The 22,449-nt window shown below is 36.5% G+C and overlaps 1 protein-coding gene across 5 annotated transcripts in view; it reads left to right on the top strand.

Moving 5' to 3' along the window:
* LOC127788266 (uncharacterized) overlaps positions 1-22,449 on the top strand; it is a 35,584-nt gene extending 13,135 nt beyond the window's left edge. For 3 of the 5 annotated variants that reach the window (XM_052316382.1, XM_052316384.1, XM_052316381.1), the window contains exons 5-24: positions 2,889-2,980; positions 3,097-3,200; positions 8,789-8,864; positions 10,693-11,149; positions 11,762-12,100; positions 12,198-12,398; positions 12,508-12,606; positions 12,695-12,767; positions 13,644-13,771; positions 13,880-14,171; positions 19,225-19,445; positions 19,522-19,646; positions 19,756-19,873; positions 20,196-20,251; positions 20,401-20,494; positions 20,582-20,771; positions 20,856-20,927; positions 21,002-21,105; positions 21,238-21,300; positions 21,858-22,449. In XM_052316382.1, coding sequence (XP_052172342.1) covers positions 2,889-2,980; positions 3,097-3,200; positions 8,789-8,864; positions 10,693-11,149; positions 11,762-12,100; positions 12,198-12,398; positions 12,508-12,606; positions 12,695-12,767; positions 13,644-13,771; positions 13,880-14,171; positions 19,225-19,445; positions 19,522-19,646; positions 19,756-19,873; positions 20,196-20,251; positions 20,401-20,494; positions 20,582-20,771; positions 20,856-20,927; positions 21,002-21,105; positions 21,238-21,300; positions 21,858-21,965 — 3,012 coding nt within the window. In that variant the 3' untranslated portion in view covers positions 21,966-22,449. Of the gene's footprint in view, positions 1-2,888; positions 2,981-3,096; positions 3,201-8,788; positions 8,865-10,692; positions 11,150-11,761; positions 12,101-12,197; positions 12,399-12,507; positions 12,607-12,694; positions 12,768-13,643; positions 13,772-13,879; positions 14,172-19,224; positions 19,446-19,521; positions 19,647-19,755; positions 19,885-20,195; positions 20,252-20,400; positions 20,495-20,581; positions 20,772-20,855; positions 20,928-21,001; positions 21,106-21,237; positions 21,301-21,857 lie in introns of those variants that run through there. The other 2 variants (XM_052316385.1, XR_008020309.1) reach the window with 2 other exon arrangements.

The raw sequence follows: 22,449 nt of genomic DNA, 5'->3' as shown, positions 1-22,449 counted from the left end.
ATGCCCATATACCTATATCTAAGATATGTCAAAATTAAAAATTTACATTTGCAGCCTCAAAGTCAAGGAGGAGTGTTGAATTATGACTTAAGATATTGCTAATTCTAGTTTGAATAAGTCAAGTGTTAGTTAGATTTGGTTTGAATAAGTTAAATATCAATTAGACTATGACTTGTTATTTATGCTATTTTGTTGGAAAATATTTTATGATTTGTTAGTAGATTATTTTGCAAATTTGTTGATCTTTTATTGTATAAATGAGTGATATCAATGCTCAATAAAATAATTAGCTTCATCCCTTCTCCCAATCTATTCTTGTACGTTCCTTCCCTTTTCTTCTTTCTTCATAAAATACCAACAAAATCTCTATATGGACTCAAACAATCTCTTAGAGCATAGTTCAATTGTCTTACCAAAGTTTTAAAAAGGTATGAATTTCTGCAATGTCAATCTGATCATACCTTATTTGTGAAATTTTTGAAAGAGGGGAAGAGGGCTATCATCATTGTGTATGTGGATGATATCATCACCACAGGAGATTATAGTGAAGAAATTAGTAATACGAAGAAGCTCCTAGCCAACAAGTTTGAAGAAAAGACTTGGGATTCCTCTAGTACTTCCTTGGGATGGAGGTAGCCTACTCAAGAAAGGGAATTTATGTTTCTCAACGGAAATATATCCTAGACTTACTAAAAGAGATAGGAATGATTGGGTGTAAACCGACAAATACTCCAATGTACTTAGCAAACAAAATAGGTGGAACCAAAGGAGACTCACTCACAAACAAAGGACGATACCAGTGGCTTGTGGGGAAACTCATCTACCTTTCCCACACATGACCTGATATCGGATTTGCACTAGGTATGGTAAGCAGAAATATGAATAATACTGCAAAACTTCACCTTAAAGCCGCCCATTGCATCCTCCAGTATCTAAAAAAGAACCTAGGAAAGGGCCTCTACTTCAAGAAAACTACAAATAGAGATGTAGAAGTGTACACTGATGTAGATTGGGCTAGATCTATAACAGATTGGAGGTCAACCATAGTGTATTGTTCCTATGTTTGGGGAAATCTCATTACATGGAGGAGTAAAAAACAAACAATGGTCGCTAGAAGCAGCGCAAAAGCAGAGTTTCGTGCTATATCCCATGGAATTTGTGAAGGTATATATGGCTTATGAGATTACTTGGGGAATTGAAGGTTCAATCCAACACCTCTATGAGACTGCTTTGTGACAACAAGGCCACCATAAGCATTGCTAAGAATCTGGTTCATCATGAGCAAACCAAGCACATAGAATTGGATCGATACTTTATAAAAGAAAGGGTTGAAGGAGGGATTGTCAAACTGATCTATACTCCAACTATTTTTCAGATTGTTGACATCCTAACACAGGCTCTCCCATGAAATACGTTTGAGAATTTGAAGTCCAAGCTGGGTATGCTTGACATACATAACCCAGCTTCAGGGGGAGTGTAGAATGCTGGCTGCTCTGTTTCCTAATTCAGCTTGGACCAAATGTGCAGTGAAGTCTTGCCACATGTGAGGAGGCATGTTGAGAGTAAAAATAATAATATAAAAAATAAATTTAACCCTGTATTTACCAATTTAAGCTTTTATATTAGATGGTAGTTAACAATTCAACATATGCCATCTAAGAAGCATGGGTAATAACGACACAAACAAAGATATGGACATGGATCAAGATATGGTGATTTGGAAAAGTGAAAAAATTAAAAAGAAAAAAGAGTAGCGAGGATATGGAAAAAATTATTTGTATTAATTTTGTTATCTATTTCTGTTGGAAGTAATATTCAGAAGCCACTGGAAATAAAATACTAATTAACGATATCATTTACTTATAAATATAAGCAACATTTCACATGTGAAAATAACATTGTTTCATCAATCATACCATTAATATCAACATCACAAGCTTTAATCTGGCTAAGTGGGTTTGGCAGCATGATTATAGCTCTCCAATAATTTTAATCCATGAGTATATCTCCTGCAAGGCCATTATATGATTTATATCCCATTCCATCCAATCAAAACTTGCAGCTATAGAAATATAGATAAATGATGACATGTTTCTAGGACTTGAAAATCTTATCATGAGTTAGTCATGAAAAAGTTATTGGTATTCTTCAATCATAAAATCCATTTAAAGCCAAATTGAGATTATCTAGAGTTACTAATAGGTAATGAAGATATTGAGGCTGTTGCTCCTAGAATCAAGGAAGGATGACTAAGTAGAGAAGTGTGTCTAGCATTTTCGACAATTGTAAAATCCATTTAAAGCTAAAATGAAATGTTTTTATCTAATGACTAAGATTGTTTCTGTTATATGGCTTAGAATGTGGGCAATTTAGTACCAACAAGGGTAAGCGTAGTTGAGATAAGGATGTTAGGAAAACGCTACACACTGCTCTACTTTTGTCATCCTGCCTTGATTCTTTGGGTAATAGCCTCAATAACATCCTATCCTTTTTGAGCAAATTAATCATACAATCAAATATAAAAATAATATTCAAAATTTTCAATAAGCTATTAAATCATCACATGCACATGCACGTCTCATGAGGCATGACAATTAGACATTCCTTTCCCTATCCATATTTTTACATGTCCAGTTAGGCCATGCTATAGTTTTATTTTTATTTTTATACAAGTTGCATGTTGCATTATCATTATTGAACATGCTGATAATCCTCTGCAAATATATAAATGATATTTCTTCTGTACTTAGATTTATTTTTCTATCTCTGTTATTTTTATTTTATGTATGTTCCCTTAACAGAATTATGCATGACAGTGCTGTTTCTATTGATGTAATATCAAAATATATATTTATATATCAGCGACTTGACTTCCCTATTTTTTACAGGTTTGGGATCTTGAAAGCAGGTGCATTGCTGGTAGTTTACAATGGGAATCCAACATTACTGCTTTCTCTGTAATCTATGCCTCCCACTTCATGTACTGAATCATTTTTTTATATATTAACATGATTATACCTAATGTGGCTGCAAGTGGAAGGGTGGATCAGGTGCATGTTCCATAACTTTTTTTCCTCTGCTATTTCAATAACACAGGTATGTTGGAGATGAGAATGGGATGATGTCTGTATTGAAATACACTCCTGAAACTGGAGAACTTTTGCAATTGCCGTATCATGTTTCTGCAAATAATTTGACAGGTACTTTTTGTTTATAGTCGTTGAAACTTGCTTCTTAAATCCTTATTGATGGGAATTAATATTTCTGATAATTCAACAGTTTCTTAGTTTAGCATTTTTGTAGCACTAGGATTTTTATTTGATTATATTTATTTCCTACTTCAGTTTTATTCCTAGTTTGGTAGGATTATGTGGTATAGATATCTAACAAGTGTAAGTGTTATAATTATGTAGATTGTTGGATGATTGGAAATTGATTATAGAATCTTGAGCCACTTCTTATCTCTTGGTTCTTTCTTCTCCCTCCTCTTCTAAGTTAGATTATCCTCTCTTCCTCCTCCTCCTACACCATTGTGGACACTGTTGACTGACCACCCATGCTAAACCTTGATCTGCAATTCTATTACAGAAAACCATCACCAGGAAGTGGCTTGAAGACTTGCAGTGCTGCTGTTATTTGTTATCAAAGTCATCGACCAGTGACTGAGTCATTGTTGATGCATACGAATCACTTAGTTCCTTCTGCAAAGATCTTTTACTTAGTTCTCATTGTTATCGCTGTTGTTGATCGAACAATTTCTGGGGATTTTGCAGTAGCTGGTTGCTTATAGCCCTTGACGACTCCACTATATCAGTTTGTCACTATGTTTACTGATTGTCATAGACAAAGCGAAGAGTTCAACTGCTCTAGTATTTTTGTCAGAGTCTTACCTTCCATTGCAAGCTAATAATGTGAACATTGGGATTTACATTGGTTAATTTTGCCTGCTAAACCATGGTAGTTGTTACAAAGGGTTGTAGTTCTAAGCTGGGAATCACAATAGACTTCAAGCACACTTGGATGGCCAATGTTGGAAGGGAGAGAGCTAAGCAAGAGAGAGAGGGGCAATAGAGAGAAGATCCCAATGTTCTTATCAATCTATTTTTGATGGCTTGAGATTCCTATCCATAGTGGAGATCTTAGGATTTAGTGCCAAAGTCTAAAAGACGTGGGCAATTGATTATGGCTTTGCACGCTATCAATAGAGTGTATTGAGTAGTAATGACACCATGTTTCAGTCATGGTTATGATTGGGCATACTATCTTGTGATTGGTCAAGATGGAGCTTCTTGAGGGAAGAACAGGAACTTGACACAAAACTTGTAGCTTTAACCTCCAATCTACTAATCCCTGCCAATCCACAAGGCTTGCCTCAGCCTATTTGTGACGAAATTTTGGATAACTTCAACACAATGAGAACACAATCAAAGGCATTGCCACGACATGATGGAGATAATGCAACTTCAGGTACTCTCTTAGTTAGCGATCTACTGAACTTGGGAGATGATACTAACAAGTGCTTTAACTGTTTTAGATATCTATGTAGCTAGATTTTCTATAGCAATAGTTTTATTTTGATTTTTTTCTTATGTTATTTTTAATTCTTAGATTAATGGGATTATTCTCACGGTGTCCAATGACCAAGAAAGCTTGTGGACTACTATTCAACTATCGTTACAAACTCTTCCATATACTGGTGGGACTATTCACTGAATGACTGACTAACTGATTCAGGGAATGAAGGCATGAGAGGGAGATGTTAGATAGCGGGTCTTCACTAATCATGAAAGATAGGATTAGTGAGGTCCTCGTAGTACAAGAAGCTAGATGTAGAAAAAAAGGACAGGGGGGATGCGCCTGAATGGTGGGGATGTTAGGATCCTAGGGTTTTGATAGGAAGATAGAAGAATCCAAGGGAAATAGAACAGGAATTAAGGGGGGAAATAAGAAGGAATGAGGGAGATATTAGAAGAATAAGGGGAGATATTCAGACAAAACAGCAAAAGAGGGAGAGATTAAAGAGAAATCAGAGGGAGATTGAGTGAGAATTGATGAGAGAGAAATCAAAAATTCTGTTTAACATTCAACTATGTCTAATCCTCTAGGTTTAAGCCTATTTATAAGTTGTTATAGGCCTTTCAGTTAATACAACTGAAAGGTACAAACAAAGAAAGTAGCAAAGTACAACAACAATGTACAACCTATTACAATACATCTACTACGTAATTACTAATATATCCTTGTACATCCTTGGGGTCTTGACAATTTTCCCTCCTTGAGAGAGTTCTTGTCCCCAAAAACTTACAACAACTAGCCATTGTGTGCTTCATCCAATCCCTATTTTCTCTATCTGGTTGATCCTTCTTCTCTTTTTCCTTTCTTTCCTTCTCCTTTTCAACTTTTTCCTCTTTTCTCTTACGTTCCTCTTCTTTTGCTTGTCCTGCAAATATAAAAGGTAGACCTCGACGATCTCCATGCCAAAGTTGTTAATTCCAGTAATTTCCTTAACCTTTGCGAAGATTAGGTCAAATGCCAATATATTTCAAATCATATCATTTCCAATAATAGGAAGGAACTCAAGCTTCTCTGCCAGCCAAAATCTGATTTGCTTACCAATTGGAATTTGAACAAATAAAACAGCAAAAAACTCTTCCACCATCTTCTAAGGCTCATCATGTTTCTTTCATTCATCTTGCTTCAATTGTGTCATTTGTTCCTCCTGAGCTGTTTCCTGCTCCCCGGTCTAGTTGGATTCATCATTTTTGGAATCCAATAGTGCTTTAAAAGCAACCGTTGCTTCTTTCTTGCTAATGTATGCCAACGGTTCTTCTTCAACAAATTTCTTCTCCAAAGGTGTCGCAGTTACTCTTCCTAATGAATCAATAATTTTTTCCACTTCAATTTGTCCCTTAGTTTCTTGTAAGTTAGAAATCTGAGGATGGATCCCAGCCAATAAGATTGGATCATCAGCGGATCTAGAAATTTCCTTTATCTCTAAAAGCTCCTCAATTGAGGTCACAATATTTCCATTCTTGTAATGTTGAACAAATTTTGTAGCCTCATGCACTAAAACACTAGTATCCGCACATTTGAATGATCCTTCGATCATAGTTACCTGATCTGATAGCTTACTTCAAACCGGAGGTATCAGAAAGGATTCCATTAGGAGGTTCTGCAGTGGATCTTGAATAAAGTTCCATTGGTATACTGACTTGATACTTCTTAGAAAACAGCACAAAAAATTCATCAAACTTCCTTGATAGGCCCTCCATTTTCTGTTAATTGTCTGCAAAGTTCTCCATTCTGTTAATTCTGTCCATAGAGTTCCCCAACTTCCAATCCAATGTCTCATGATTCCAGCTGATTGCCTCGTGATTTCCTTTGCATCCAACTGAAATTGTAGCATTCTTCTGTAGCAGTTGTGACTCGAATTGTTTCATGTGTGTGTTGCCAGCAATGGTAGAAATCTCACGAGTAGGAGAGGTTGAAGGCCAAGGAACAGGAGCTCTGTACAGCCTGACTTACAGTGACTCTGATATGCCTTCAGAAGTTGCTTGAATTCCACTTTGGAAACCACTTTCCTGAATTGTCCATATCCAATTCAACAATTGAGGACTGCTGCTCAATTGCAGTAGAACTAATTAAAGGCCTAGGATGTGCTCTATTGCGGTCTCCTAAGGATTCGATCGACTCTGTTGTAGCTTCCTGTGAGTTCAATTAGTTCTGTTGTAGCTCCTCGAGCCAAGGATCAAAATAACTGAATCACAGCCAAGAATCGTTGGCCTGTTCCGCCTTTAAAAAATCGAACTTGAATTCAACTATTAAAGTCTCCGAAATCGCAGCCGAGAATTGTCGACTCTGATACCAATTTGTCAGGATCCTAGGGTTTTTGATAGGAAGATGGAAGAATTCGAGGGAAATAGAACAGGAAGTAAGGGGGAAAATCAGAAGGAATGAGGGAGGTATCAGAAGAATAGGGGGAAATATTTAGACAGAACAGCAAAAGAGGGAGAGATTAGAGTGAAATTAGAGGGAGATCAAGTGAGAATTGATGAGACAGAAATCAGAATTTATTTTTATCATTCAACTATGTCTAATCCTCTAGGTTTAAGCCTATATATAGGCTGTTCTAGGCCTTTCAGTTAATACAACTGAAAGGTACAAACAGAGAAAGCAGCAAAATAAAACAACAATGTACAACCTATTACAATACATCTACTACGTAATTACTAATATATCCTTGTACATCCTTGGGGTCTTGACAGGAGAGAAGATGTGGCCTATTCCAAACATGGATCTTGGTTCGGCATCATACACCTCGGATTGTTTCCCTGACATGTGAGCCTAGCTCAGAGAAATTGGCTTTCTCACCTTTGGAAGCAGCTCATAGAATAGGTCTGACAGCTTTCTTGACTGATCCACTGTTACATCTCGAATCAGTACAACGGATCGGTGACTTATAACATTACTCAATGTATCATTGAAAGCTGATTTGCGACAAAGGTCTTCTTTCATTCAGTCTAAATCATGCGTACAACGTATATGTGACACCTATCCTATGATTATAGTGTCGAACACACATAATTATCTTTATTTAAATATCTAGCAATTGCAAGTGCTATTCAGATTATTGGATGATTGAGAATTTGTAACAAAACATTGAGTAACTTCTATCTTAGTTTTTTGCTTCTTACTTCTTTGTTCTTTCTCTTTCTTCTCGTCAAATTCCTTTTCCCCTATCTCCTGTATTCTTTCTCTGTGCTTTCTTCTTCTCAGTTCTCCCTTTTGGTCAAATCATCCAGCAGTATTGTTCCCTTTTGTTTATAGTGTTTAGATTGTCAAGTCAAATATCACTTCCCTTCCATTAAACTAGAAATTTATTTCAAAGATCATTTTCTTAAAATAAAAAATGTAACTACGTGTGGAACTGATATTTAAAAAAATTTAGTGAAGAAAAATGCATCTGAATTAACTGTAGATCCTTGTATTTATGTTGTTTAGGTTAATCCAGACCTCTCTATAATCCATCAGCTTTATCTAGGGCGTTGTGTAAATTCATTTGATATCTTCACATTGCACATCACTAATTAACACTTAAGCCCAGTCTTCTTATTCTAAATTTTGCTCACATAGCACGTAAAATCTAATCCTATGCCTCCTCAGTTACAGTGTAATTGCTAATTGGTCTGTGAAGGGCTTACTCTTTGTGTAGGTCCCCATTTCCCCGCTCGACGGGTAGCCAGATGTAGGATGATAATAAAGATAAATGATATTGAATTCCTGAGACGTACTGTAACTATTTAAGGTTGATATACTAGTTTAGTTGAGCATAAGTTAAATACAACAATGCTGATCTCAACACATCAAGTAAAAGTGGGGTATATAAGCATGACATGGTAAGAAAGGTAAAACACATCCTATCTACATTTTATGAAGACAAGATTTCTGAAACTTGGTCTTCAGGTTCTTTGACAGCCTATTTAACTAACACTAAGTTCCATTTTTTTTTATTAAAGTTATCAACCTGTTTATGCCACTGACATAATTTTGATGCTGCTAAACTACTGCCAGTATATGAATTCATGTCAGCATAAAACCATAGTCAAATCTCTATCTTAGAATGGTAACGACTCTACAAGATAGTGGGGTGTTTAAGATTCTAATTTATAAGACCTATAAGGCCACTTATTCATTTTTATTTAAAATCAGCATTCTGTATATATTGAGTCTTTGATGTGCATGCAACTTAACTGGCTTCAGCACATATTAATGTTCCTCTTCTTAACAGATGCAGCTGGGTTTTCAGTTCCTAATTACCAATCTGTTGTTGGAGTTCTTCCTCAGCCATATTCTTCTGGGAAGAGGCAAGATATAGTAGTGCTTAAGATTTCTTTTCTGTCTTTGTTTCCTTATAATATGTGAATCAGAATGAAACAACCCACAATCCCTCCCCCCAAAATCCCCATTACTATCTTTTGTTCTCTTGTTAATCTATTTCCAAACACCTGATTCTAAGTCTTAGAAAAGGATTTTGATGCCAGTTATGGAACTGCATATATCTTGTTGGTCTTGGGAAATTGATTGGTAGTGAGCTATTGATGTGAATCAACACATTTATTATTTTGTTGTAAAATCTTGTAAAATGACTGACAACTTCTCTAGTATAAAAACATGTATCAGGAAGGCAGATCTATGACTGGTGGTGACTGTGGCATGACTTACTTCAGTACATTTATCATTGAAGGACTCAAAGAAGACTCTAGCTTCTTGTCAGAGATTGTTTGTAAACTTTAATGAGCATCAACATGTAGTCATATAGAAAAGAAAGCGTTGACTGACTTGTTTTACTTTCTTTGGGATGTCATCCTATCAAAATATGGTCAAAATTATGCTATGCTGATTGATAATGATTTCTATGGATTATTCAAAATTTACGTAAACCTGAAACTTAATGTTGCTAAAATTTTTAGTATTGCAGGAGAAGCACTTGAGATTTATCTTTATAGAGAAACTTCTCTTTAATAATACTATCAGTTTCCCATAGGTAATCCATGTTAAGAAATTGCTTGCGTTATTAAAGAGAGTTGGGATATTAATCAGCCAAGGATCTGTTGTATCTATGAACTCATAATGATGCTGAATTATTGGCTTGAAGGAAACCAATTACTTTGACCTTCCCCCTAAATTACTGACCTTTCTATTTCAATCACAGAACAGAATTCCGGTATCCTGTATCACTTTTTTTTAATGTATAAAACTTTGCTAAAAAGGCCATCAGGGGAAAGACATCCATGTACAAACTTGTACCTATAAATGCCAAGCAAAAAAAAAAAAAAAAAAAAGGAAGGTATTGATAAAACCTGTTACAGAATTTGCTCAAAGATTCTGGAAGATCCAACTATTAATTCACAGATGTATCAACTTCACTGCACTCAAGTGTACAAAGAGGAAAGAAATATACTTTTCTGCTTGAATAAGGCAACTTTCTCTCCCTTGAAATTCATCCTGTTTTATTCACCTCAAAAAGATCCACATCATAGATAGATGCACTCCATAGAAATAAAATAGAAATATTGAAAATGTGCATGGACACCATTGCTAGAGATGGAAACTGCTTCCAATCTCTTCTAAGTTGCCTACAACCATATCTGGATTCTGCCTCTTATGAAATTTGAAGAAATTCGATCAGAGCCACAAATTTCACAACTTTACCTTGATATTGACTTGTTGTAATGACATATCTGCTGGCCTTTTAACCATTGTTGATCTCTTTGCCATGTTCCCCATTTTCTCATGAGAAATATTCGAGTGTCAGTCATGTTAAGACCAAATGCTACATAAATATGCTGTTTGATGGCGAGGGTATACATGAAAGTTATGTTTAATCAGTTGGTGATTCACAAAAGTATTGACAATGTAAAGATAGTTACATACCCTGGAAACATATAACTTAGATCATGTGCAGGATGTGGATAACCTCGTATAAACATTTAGTCAATATCGGCTGCCCATGCTCTTGGAGAGAAATATGGGACAAAGAACTGTTTGTGGCATTGTTCAATTTGGTGATGATTCAATCAGAGACAAAATCTGCGTTTTGTTTGCAGTCACCTGGAACTCTTTATGAAAAGTTGATGAAAGATGTCCAGCCTACTTATATTTAAATTGAATTTCTTAACACTGTTTTTGCAGAGTCCTGATCGCATATGAGGGTGGGTTGTTGATACTTTGGGATGTTGTTGAAACAAGAATTCTGGTTGTTAGAGGCAATAAGGTTCTAGAATCGAAGGATGGAGTTGTTGATTCTTCTAGTGAATTGCATGGAGTCCTTCCAGATGATGGATCTGAGCAACATTTGGAGGAGAAAGAGATAAGTGCACTTTGTTGGGCATCTTCCACTGGGTCCATTCTTGCTGTAGGATACGTAGATGGAGATATTTTGTTTTGGAAAACATCGGCTGCCACTAGTAAAGGCAAACAAGTTGGACTATTATGCAATAATGTTGTTAAGCTACAATTATCTTCTGCTGAGAAGAGGCTCCCTATCATTGTCTTACACTGGAGTCCAAACAGTAAAGCTCATAGTGATGGTGATGGAAGACTTTTCATCTATGGTGGTTGTGAGACTGGATCTGAAGAAGTTATAACGGTGGGCCACCAATTTGATAACTGTTATTATTATTATTTTTTATGTGTAGAATCAATCTTTCTGCGATTTAAGTTATATAGTTGAACTACTTAAGATTCTTATTATGCTTTTATTTGTTAATGTAAAAGGTGTAGGTTTTCATAGAAATATTGATATATTTATGGAGCATGAAAAGCACTACTGGTAGAGTAAGATTCTAATTTCAGATTACAAGTCCCATTTTTTTTTTTGAAATATTAGTCTGAAGTTTAGGGGGTAGAAGGCCATCCCATCTTTTTCTGGGCTGGGAGGTGACTCCAATGCACAGCCCGTGATGTAGGTAGGGGAATTTTTGCTACTTGTACTAACTCTCCTCTGGTTATAGAAGATATAACTGGAATTTTTTTTACCTTTCGAGACTATGGAAGTTGTATTCTTTATTTTTTTTCATGGGCTTCATAGAGATATCTTTCATTGCATCAATGATTACAGTCCTTGTCCTTTGGAGAGGTGATAGGAATTAAACTTGCAAATGAATTTTTTGGGTATGTACATTTCCTATTGATTTAATTGTAATGCTTACTTTTGACTAGCACAGCATTATAAGGTGCTCTTTTACTCTGTTGGTTACAGGTCTTGAGCCTTGAATGGTCATCACGGATGGAGACTCTAAGATGCATTGGTCGTGTGGATCTCACCCTGAACGGTTCCTTCGCAGACATGATTTTATCACAAACTGCTGGGACAATAGGGAATAATCACAACACTGTCCTGTTTGTATTGACTAATCCTGGACAACTGCATTTTTCCATCGATGTGGGATTGTCTACCTCAGTATCTCCGCAAGAGAAGACAATATCTGCTGTTGCTGTTGAATTTTCTGTTCTAGTACCTATGGCTGATCCTTACATGACGGTGGCAAAACTCAGTTCTTTACCATTGGCTGGAAATGCATCCACTGCACTTTCTAAGGTGAATAATTTCTACACGTGCAAGTCCATAATGGTTATGTGATTTCTGATCTTTTGTTTTCAGATTCTTTAAATAATTAATGTATGTATTTGATTAGACAGCCTTGCTTACAAAATCTGCCCCCACTTCAAATGCTGGAGCAAGGTGGCCCTTGACTGGAGGCGTAGTTAACCGGTCCTTGTTTACTGAGCATTACAGGGTTGAGAGAGTGTATGTGGCCGGTTACCAGGATGGATCTGTTCGCATATGGGATGCTACTTCTCCAGTCCTATCACTTATATATGTTTTAGAAAGTGAGGTCAGATTCATTAAAAATAATCTGTACATGAACTTTCTGGCCATCTATAATTGGTATTTTAGAGAAATAAATTGGTATTTTAGAGCAACCTATTTCATATGATTGGCAGGTCAAAGGAGTAGAAGTGGCTGGTTCAAATGCTTCAGTATCAAAAATTGATTTCTGCTCTCAAACCTTAGGTTTAGCTGTTGGCAACGAATGTGGTCTGGTGAGATATGCTCTTTGCATGGTTACTTGGAGGCTGACTACTCTTTTGCTTAATTATTATTCTGTATTCTAATTTTTAACTTGTGTAGGTTTATATCTATAACCTCAAAGGCAGTTTAGATGAGACAAGCTTTCACTTCATTACAGAAGCTAAACATGAAGGTGACTGAATGCTTGTCTTCTCAAAATGCTTTATTCCAGAAAAGATGTTTCTTTCTCCCCCTTCAAATTAACCCAATTGTGCATTATGGCTTTAAGATTTGATTGGGAATTAAACTTACTTTTTGCTCATCTTAATCAGAAGCGACTGATTGTAGTTTAGAGAGTATGAGAGACCACAAGAAATTCCAGGTTTTAAGTACTTTGTCAAGTTACAATCATCATCTCAGCAGTGTTGAAAGGCTTGATAAAAAAATATGAAATTACTACTTTCTGTTGAGAGTAAAAATGATAATATAAAAGATAAAGTTAACCCTTTACATAATAGCTTAAGCTGTTATATGAGATGGTGGTTAACAATTCAACACTTTCAAGCTTCCTATCATGTAATGATGTCAATGTAGCTTGGAGTTGATATCCCTCTGAGGGGCAAGAATGGAATAAATCTCATAGAATATAAGAAGATCAAGAACATGGAGATAACAGCTTCTGAGGACTGTGAAGCTACTTGTTTTTGTACCCATATAGTCTGAGACACAATTCTTTGCTATTAGAAATTGTCAATCAACTAGTTGCAACTAATGCAGATGCCAAAAAACAGTCACCTACTTAGTGATTTTAGATCTAAACTGTGTAAATATATATAACATTTACGCAGTTTAGATATATATATATATATATATTAATAACACAGTCACTAATATTTGGCAAGTATCCTGTGTGTATTGGGGGTGGGGGAGAGTGTTGGCAAGATATGAAACCTTTTCTTTTTTATTCTCTTTTTAATGGCCCTCGTTGGATCAACTGTGTTTCATTCATCTGTATGAAGTGCCATTATTCATTGCCTTTTTCAGCTGACATTTTTTAAGTTTTTGACAGGTCACACTTTGCCCCAAAGGAAAGGACCTTGTTGTCAAGCAGTTTTTCACCTTGTCAATTCCTCAGTTCAAGCATTGCAATTTACAACTTGTGGAGCCAAACTCTCTGTAGGATATGATTCTGGTCGTGTGAGTATGAGAAGCATTATTTTTTTCTTTCTCAATAAGTTTGTAACTATAGGCTTATGGTCTTACCTTTTCTTTTCCTTAACAATTGTTGTTGGTTTCCAATTTCAGGTTGCAGTGCTTGATCTGAGTTCATTTTCAGTTTTGTTTTTAACAGACAATTTGTCTGGCCCTAGCTCACCAGTTATTTCATTGATCTGGAAAGCATTTATTGATGGTAATGATCCCAGAAGCCCAAAGAAATCAGGGCCCAAAATTGCTGAGAAACCTGTGGAGGAACTAATATTCTTATTAACAAGGGATGCAAAAATTTACGTTATTAATGGTGGTACTGGTGCCTTGATGAGCTCTCGGCCCATGCATTTAAAGAAGGAATCCACAGCAATTTCCATGTATGTTATAGGCAAGTATGAGCCATTGACGTGGAGATTGATTTTGTTTTTGTGTTTAAACGCATTTATGATTTGCCTCTGATATGTTATTTACTTCAGACGGCAATGAAACTGTGGAAAAAAACTGCACACTTCATTCATTTACTTCATAGCGTTATATACAGATTAGCTTCTTGAATATGGAAGCGAATTTCTCCTAATTGAGAGATCTTTTCTAATTGAGTATTTTTCTATGTATAGAAATATAGACCTAATTTACATCCTTAACTTTATAGAATATTATTATAAATTTTCTTGATATATCCTGCCATGATTTATGACAAATTTTCTTTATTTTTCTGCCTTAATTCACGACACTCCCTCTCAAACTGATGAATAGACATTGTCCATTCCCAGCTTAACTATAATCTTGTGAAAGACAGGACTAGAGAGTCTCTCGATTAGAACATCAGCTAGCTAGGATTCAGTTGGTATATTAGGAGTATAAATAAGTCTGCTGTCTAGTTTCTCTTTAATAAAATGTTGGTCAACCTTAATGTGTTTTGTTCGATCATGCTGTATAAGATTGTGTGCAATGCTAATAGCAGACTTATTGTCACAATAAAGTCTCATAGGATTGTCCCACTTAAGTCTCAAGTCTTCAACAATAATTTTCAACCATAGCAACTCACATATACCCTATTCCATTGCTCGAAATTTCGATTCTGCACTTGACCTAGCCACAACAGTCTACTTTTTATTCCTCCAAGTAACTAGATTTCCTCCCAAGAAAGTGCAATATCCTGTGGTAGACCTCTTATCAACCATTGAGCTTGCATAATTTGCATCAATATAGGCCTCTAGGGTAAGTTTAGCACTATTTTTGAACAAAATTCCCTTTATAGTGAATTCTATAGACTACTTGCAGGTGAAGCTCATTAGGTTTGTGCATAAACTGACTTACTATGCTCACTGCATAGGCTATATTCAGTCTTGTGTGAGATAGATAAATTAGTCTGCCAACTGATCTTTGATAGGCTTCTTTGTTGGTATCCTTGTCTCCCTCTGCTTCACGCAATTTGTGATTAGGACCAATTGAGATGTTGGCTAGTTTGCAAGCCATTTTCCCTATGTCCCTCAAAAGTTCAAGAACATACTTGTTTTGAGATATGAATATCCCATGCCTGGATCGTGCCACTTCTATACCTAGGAAATATTTTAAATTCCCTAGTTCCTTGATTTCAAATTCCATAGCAAAACATCTCTCCAAGTTTTGTCTCTCCTTCTCATCATTCCCTGTCACTATAATATCATCAACATAGACAATAAACGTTGTAATTGAACTTGAGTGTTTTATAAACAAGGTGCGGTCCCCTTGGCTTGGTTTATATCCCATGGTTTGCATCACCTTGGAAAATCTCCCAGACCAAGCTCTAGGTGATTGTTTTAGATCATATAGTGCCTTCTTGAGTTTGCAAACTTTAGTTCCAAGTTTGTTTTCACTGAATCCTGGAGCTATATCCATGTAGATCTCCTCCTCAATGTCTCCATGTAAGAAATCATTCTTCACATCGAATTGCTGTAAAGGCTAATCAAAATTAGCTGTGAGGGACAAAAAAAATTCTTACTGTGTTCATTTTGGCTACCAAAGCAAAAGTTTCTGGTAGTCAATTCCTTATGTTTGGATGTATCCTTTGCTATAAACCGAGCTTTGTACCTTCAAGTGATCCATCTATTTTATATTTGACTATGAAAACCCATTTGTAGCCCACTGGTTTCTTCTTCCACTTTTTACACTTTAAAGCCTCTAATAATGTGGTAGGAATGGATGTTGTATGAATGTATGCAAGAAAGCTTTTATGAGCTGAAGAGCACCTTTGAAAGGATAAAAAATGAGATTATGGATATAAGGGATATTTTGTACACTCTCGGGTTCCTTTCCTTAGGGTTATGGGCATATCTTTTTCTGTCTCGGAATCAATCTTATAAGGTAAGCTGAGATACCTTACTTCATATCCATAATCTGATTCTGATGATAGGTGCAGCCTTGGTTTAGGTTCTGGATTAGTCATTCTTGTGTAAATATATGAGAAACAGTTAGGTAAGGGCAGGTTTTGTAATTGTATGTTCAGAAGCAGGGTCTTCAAGATTTGCAAACTTAGGTAAAGGTTCTGGCATGGGATTAAGTGCTACTTCAGGTTTCTGCACTTCAAGTGGAAAGGAGGTAAGGAGAGGCTCATCCTTATTTTCCATCCTTGAAGTCTCCCTTTGAAGATAAGGTTGAGAAAAATAGGATTCAGTCTCAACAAAGGTAACATCGACAATGATTAGAAACCTTTTAATGGGAGGGTGATAGCATTTGTATCTTTTTTGGTTAGGATAGCCCACAAAGACGCATTTAGCTGCTCAAGGATCCAATTTCCCTCTGTTATGGTTGTGAACATGAACAAAAGAAACACACCCAAAGACTCTAGGGCTAAGGGGAGATGTGGAAGAAAAACTCAGATAGAAGTGAGATAACATGGCCATGGGAGTTTGAAAATTTAACATACGGGATGGTAGTTGATTGATAGTGTAAGTAGTTGTAAGGATTGCTCCCCCCAAAGTGTTTAGGCACATTATGCTGAAACAAGGGCTTAGCAATATCTAGAAGGTGACCGTTCTTTCTTTCTGCAAGGCCATTTTGTTGTGGGGTAGAAACACAAGAGGACTCATGAATAATACCCCTTTGGTGGAAATAGGTGGAAAGAGTCTGGTTAAAATAATCTCGGACATTATCAAATCTAAACCATTTGATTTGAGTCCCAAATTGAGTTTGGATCATAGGGAAAAAAATTGGAAGGATGTCACTCACATTAGATTTAGATTTAAAGAGAAAGACCTATGTAACCCATGTATAATCATTAATGAATGTGACAAACCAATGTGCACTAGAAATATTTGGAATAGTTGATGGACCCCAAATATCACTATGAATTAAATCAAAAGGAAAAGAGCTTTTGTTATTACTAGGAGAAAAAATAACACCTATGCCTGGCAAGTTCATAAATGTCACAATGAAATTTGCTAATATTTAGACTTGCAAACAAAGAAGGGAACATAATCTTGAGTGTGGAGAAAGCAGGATGTCCTAATCTATAATGATGCAGCCAAATAGTGTCCTTGTGGGGTTGATACTGTTTAGAGAGGTAGGTTAAGGGCTGGTTCCATTTGGGAGCAGTTTGTTTCTTAGATTTGTCAAGCTAATATAATCCATCCCGTTCCTTAGCATGCCCAATTATCAGTCCTGAGACCTGGTCCTGAAATAAGCAACAAAAAAGTAGAAAAATAACTTTTCAGTTGACATCAGAGGACAATTCAGATACTGAAAGAAGATTGGTGGATCATTTAGGCACATGAAGGACATTTTTAAGAGTGAGTCGGACTAATTGTAATTTCTCTTATGCCAGCTACTGTGATTAATGAATCATCAGCAGTAGCTATTTTCCTATGGCTAGAACATGGTGCATATGAGTGAAAGAACTGAGAGAAAGGTGTCATATGATTAGTGGTGCTAGAATCTATGATCCAGGAATTTGGAGAATAAGTATCAGAGGCATTTAAAGCATAAGAAATAGAAGGTTTACCTGAATGTATCAAGGAACAGTTACCTGAGATAGATAGTTTGTCCAGGGTACTTAAGAATTGCCTCAACCTTTTAATCTCCTATTGGTTGAATTCTTTCTGTTCTTTTGGTTCATGGATCTGTTCTTCCCCGTGTGAAGTGGCCATATTGGCTTGCCCTTGACTTCGATGAAATTGTCCACCCTTATTTCCCCATTCTTTACTTGGTGGCTTTCCATTTAACTTCCAACACATCTTTCTAGTATGCCTGGGTTTCTTGTAGAAAGTATACCATAGGTTGTCACGGCTGTCAGTCTCTGTGTTTAGGAACTGTCTTACCATTGTCTCCATTCAATTAGTCTTTATTGAATCCACGACCTCCTCCATTCACCACCAGTGCTGAAGTCTCGACTGGTTTAGGGTGCAGCATTACACCCCTTCTGCTTTCTTCAGCTAGTATAATTGAAATAACTTCTTTAAATGAAGGTAAATTAGCTTTACCAAGGATTTGGATTCTTACCTGATCATACTCCCCATTAAGTCCTACTAGAAAATCATAAGTTTTGTCTTTCTCTATGAAGGTTTTCAATGTTGCTACATCATCACTGTGTTTCATCTCAGTAACTCGGTAGTGATCTATTTCTTGCCAAAGTCCTTTTAGGAGATTGGCATATTCTGTGATAGACTTATTCCCTTGTTTTGCAATAGTGATTTTGGTCTTCAATTCATAAATCCGGGCTGCATTGTTAACTTTCGAATAGGTTTGTTGAGTAGACTCCCAAACTTCCTTGGTTGTGGGTAGAAACATACAGGTGTTACTTATTTCGGGTGCCATGGAACTCCACAACCATGCAATGATCTTGGAATCCTCTTCATCCTATGCTGCATAGGCTGGATCTTCCTTCGTTAGTCAGGTCCCTATGATGTGACTTATCTTTCCTTTCCCTTTCAAAATGGTTTGGATCAGTTGGAATCATTTGAGGTAATTTCTCCCATCCAATCTGTAGGCTGCACAAATCTGCTGCAATTCTCCAGAAGGTAGGACCCCTGGAAGTGCTGTTGTTTCTCTTGTATCACAAGAGTTAATCTTGCCAGTATGAGTAGACATCTTGATTGAACGGAGAAACAAGGCTAAGGAAAGTATAAGAAAGAGCTATGGATCAGTAGATGCGGTTGCAGCAATGAAGACTGGAAAAAAGGTTGCTTTACGAAAGGTTTCCTAAAGCTCTGATTTCACGTGAAAGAAAACTGTTCACTTCATTCATTTACTTGATAGCCATATATGCAAACTAGCTTCCTAAATATTGGAAGTGGATTTCTCTTAATTGAGAGACCTTTTCTAATTGAGTATTCTTCCAATTACAGAAATATAGACCTAATTTACAGCATTAACTTTACAGAATATTATTATCAATATTCTTGATGTATCCTGCCTTGATTTATGACAAATCTTCTTGATTTTTCTTCCTTAATCCACGACAGAAACAGTTTGCGAATTACCTAAAGAAAAGCAGCTAGTGCAGTCACCCAAGGAGGCTGCTGCCAGGAATGAACCTCCAGAGGACTCCACATCCAGCAGAATTGGGAATCATAAGACTGAATGCTCAGAAAATGCACACTTGAAGGGAAGTTCCAAGGGTTCACTTACGTTGCTTTGTTGTAAGAATACACTGTGCTTGTACCAGACGACTTCTGTAGTCCAGGTGAGTCTATTTTCTTCTTGTTTCTGAGTTCCAGTTGTGTCATTCTATGCTGACTTGCTAGTATGATATCTTTTAGGGCGAGAACAAATCTATCAGTAAAGTGAAACTTTCAAAACCTTGTTGCTGGACATCAACTTTTAAGAAAGATGAGAGAAGTTGTGGCCTGTTGTTACTCTACCAGACTGGAGATATTGAAATTAGGTAAAATGCCCTTGTTACAAATTTATGCTTAACTTGTTAGAAGAACTTCCAAGAATCCTGATTATGATGGCATTTTTTTGTAAATATAATTGACCCCACTGTTGGTCAGATCTTTGCCAGATTTTGACTTGAAGATAGAAAGCTCATTAATGTCAATGCTGAGGTGGAATTTCAAGGCAAATATGGAAAGGACAATCAGTTCTACAGACAATGGGTTGATTGCACTGGTAAACTTTATGTATGAGAATGTTTCCATGTATGCTGGTTTTTGTTTCTTTTTTTGCTAGCCGCCTGTGCTGGATATTTAATATTTAAAAAATGTTCATCTTTAATACAAAGGAAATGTGAAGATCTGACTTTTACTTTTTGGCTGGGATGAGGGGGCAGAGAAAAATACCAAGAAAATTTTAATGTCAATAAAATTATTTGGCATAGAACTTGTTTATATGTTATTTTCCTTGAATAATTCATTGAATAAAACTCCTTGTTCTTGTTGTTTATTGTCATCATTTGTGTGACAATATTTGTCTAATATTATTATTCTCATAGGGTAATGGATGTGAATTGGCTTTCATCTCTCTGCTAGCCGGTGAAAGTAATTTCAGGTATCACTTCCCATGAGTAGATAATGGTTTTCTTTTTTCTTTTTTTGCTAGTAAGTAGATGATGCTTTTATGTCATGCACTTATGTGTTCTCTTCTGATGAATGAGTCAATTTAAAATAATACTTATGGGGACTACATCTATGTCATAGGATTCAAGAATCTTTGCCTTCTCTTCATGATAAAGTTCTTGCAGCTGCCGCTGAGGCTGCCATTGCTTTTTCTTTAGATCAGAAGAGCAAACAGGTTCATCTAATTGATACTGGTTTCTAATGATATCTAACCAGTGATGATTCTATGGTTTGTTTCTGTTGCTTATTTTTGGTGTTACAGGGAACAACCCCGGGGATTCTAGGTGGTATAGTGAAAGGCTTCAAGGGGGGAAAAGTGAACCGTAGTAATGATGGTATGGTTATGTCTACATCTAACTATAGTCTTCTAGAGGGCATCTTTTCAAGGAATCCATTCCCAGATCCATCTTCAGCCACTGCAGAAAATCAGGAAGTTAATGAGCTCAATATAGGTATTGTGTATCTTTGTCTTCCTGATATACTCCTCCCATTTATGTTTATACATATAGAAATGGCCAATTTTTTGTTTGATACAGATGACATTGAAATTGATGAACCTGTATCATTGGCATCTACTTCATCAAGTAAAACGCATCAAAATGAGCGAGGTATATTGAAATGCATGTGATTTATAGTGTAATCAAACATGTTAATGGTGAACTCTATTCATCTTGTGCCACAGAAAAGGGTGGTGAAAGAGAACAATTGCTTGATGGTGCCAGTGCTGATATAAAACCCCGGATTAGAACGCCTGAAGAAATCATGGCTACATATAGAAAATCTGGGGTAATTTTATAGTCAGAGATTATTGAATGCACCACCACCCCACCCTACCACCATCACACGCGCACACAAAAAGATGACTCCTCTAGCAGAGACTTCTAACAATGCTGATGTTAAACCTGTAATTGATTCCAGGATGCCTCCTCAGTAGCTGGAGAAACAAGAAATAAGCTTCTAGAGAGACAAGAAAAACTTGAGGTGGGGATCACCTGTTTAAATGCTTTAATATTCTTTTATTTATATGCTACATGGCTAGCACCTAGTCAGTGTGAGGGTACTGTAGAAGAGGACAGAACAATACTGGCAGAGATGGTGTTCTTATTGACTGTGGTCGTGGAGTTCTGGTGCAATAGTGGTGAGAAATTCATCTGGCAGGCTGATCAGTTAGTGTGTGCCCTACATGAGCAAATTTGTTATTGATTTCACTGCGAGGGCTTCATGATTTGAGCAGTTTCCTTCCGTTTTGCCTTGCTTGAGAGTTTCAGTTATTTTTGGCACTTCCATAGAATCAAGCAGTGTTACTAGAGTTTCAGTTAGTTTTGGCACCTGTCATAGAATCAAGTAGTGTTAATCATGGTGATGAAGCAGATTACTCTGTCACTTTAGTCCAACTTCCCTCCCAACCAATTTCGTTTGTGACGTTGAACCTAAATTGTCACCATGCACTATATGTACATTTTTTGCATCCTCTTGACTTTGTTCCTAGAATCTTTGGATATTAGTAACTCTAAATGTGCTCTTGTCGCCTGTACCAGAGGATTAGCAGGCGAACCGAAGAACTGCAAAGTGGAGCTGAAGATTTTGCGTCTTTGGCAAACGAGCTCGTGAAGGCCATGGAAAAGCGGAAATGGTGGCACATATAAGAACTCGACTAACTACATACAGGTTTTGTTTGTTTAGCATTCCTTTGGATATGGTAATGCCGGTTAGATGTGCAGAAAGCTAAATATAATGTTCAAATGTAAAGCCCTCTACAAGGAAGAACCTCATCAGAGATATGGATGCATTAGGATTTGAATATTTTAGGAGGCTATCAAATTTAGGGAGAAAATTGAACTTAAAAAAAGAAGATAGAATGGTTTTACAATGAGAGGGTTTGGAGTTTTGAGGGTCTCTGTTCATTATCAGACCTCAGATTGTGATGTCACTTTCTTAGTTCAGTTTTCTTTTCTTCTCACAATTTGTTATCAATCTGGGAGCCTTTTTCTAGCTTAGGGCTAGGGGTGTGCATTGTCCTGTTTGGTATGGTTTAGAAGAATTTGGAACCAAACTTCAGACCAAATGGAACCATAAAATTGCAGTTTGGTTTGGTTCAAACCATAGTTTAAATAACATCAGGGTTGCATA

Source organism: Diospyros lotus, chromosome 13, assembly GCF_014633365.1.
Source record: "Diospyros lotus cultivar Yz01 chromosome 13, ASM1463336v1, whole genome shotgun sequence".
Classification (NCBI taxonomy): Eukaryota; Viridiplantae; Streptophyta; class Magnoliopsida; order Ericales; family Ebenaceae; genus Diospyros; species Diospyros lotus.
The sequence above is the reverse complement of the archived record's forward strand: the minus strand, read 5'-3'. Positions and strand labels throughout refer to the sequence as shown.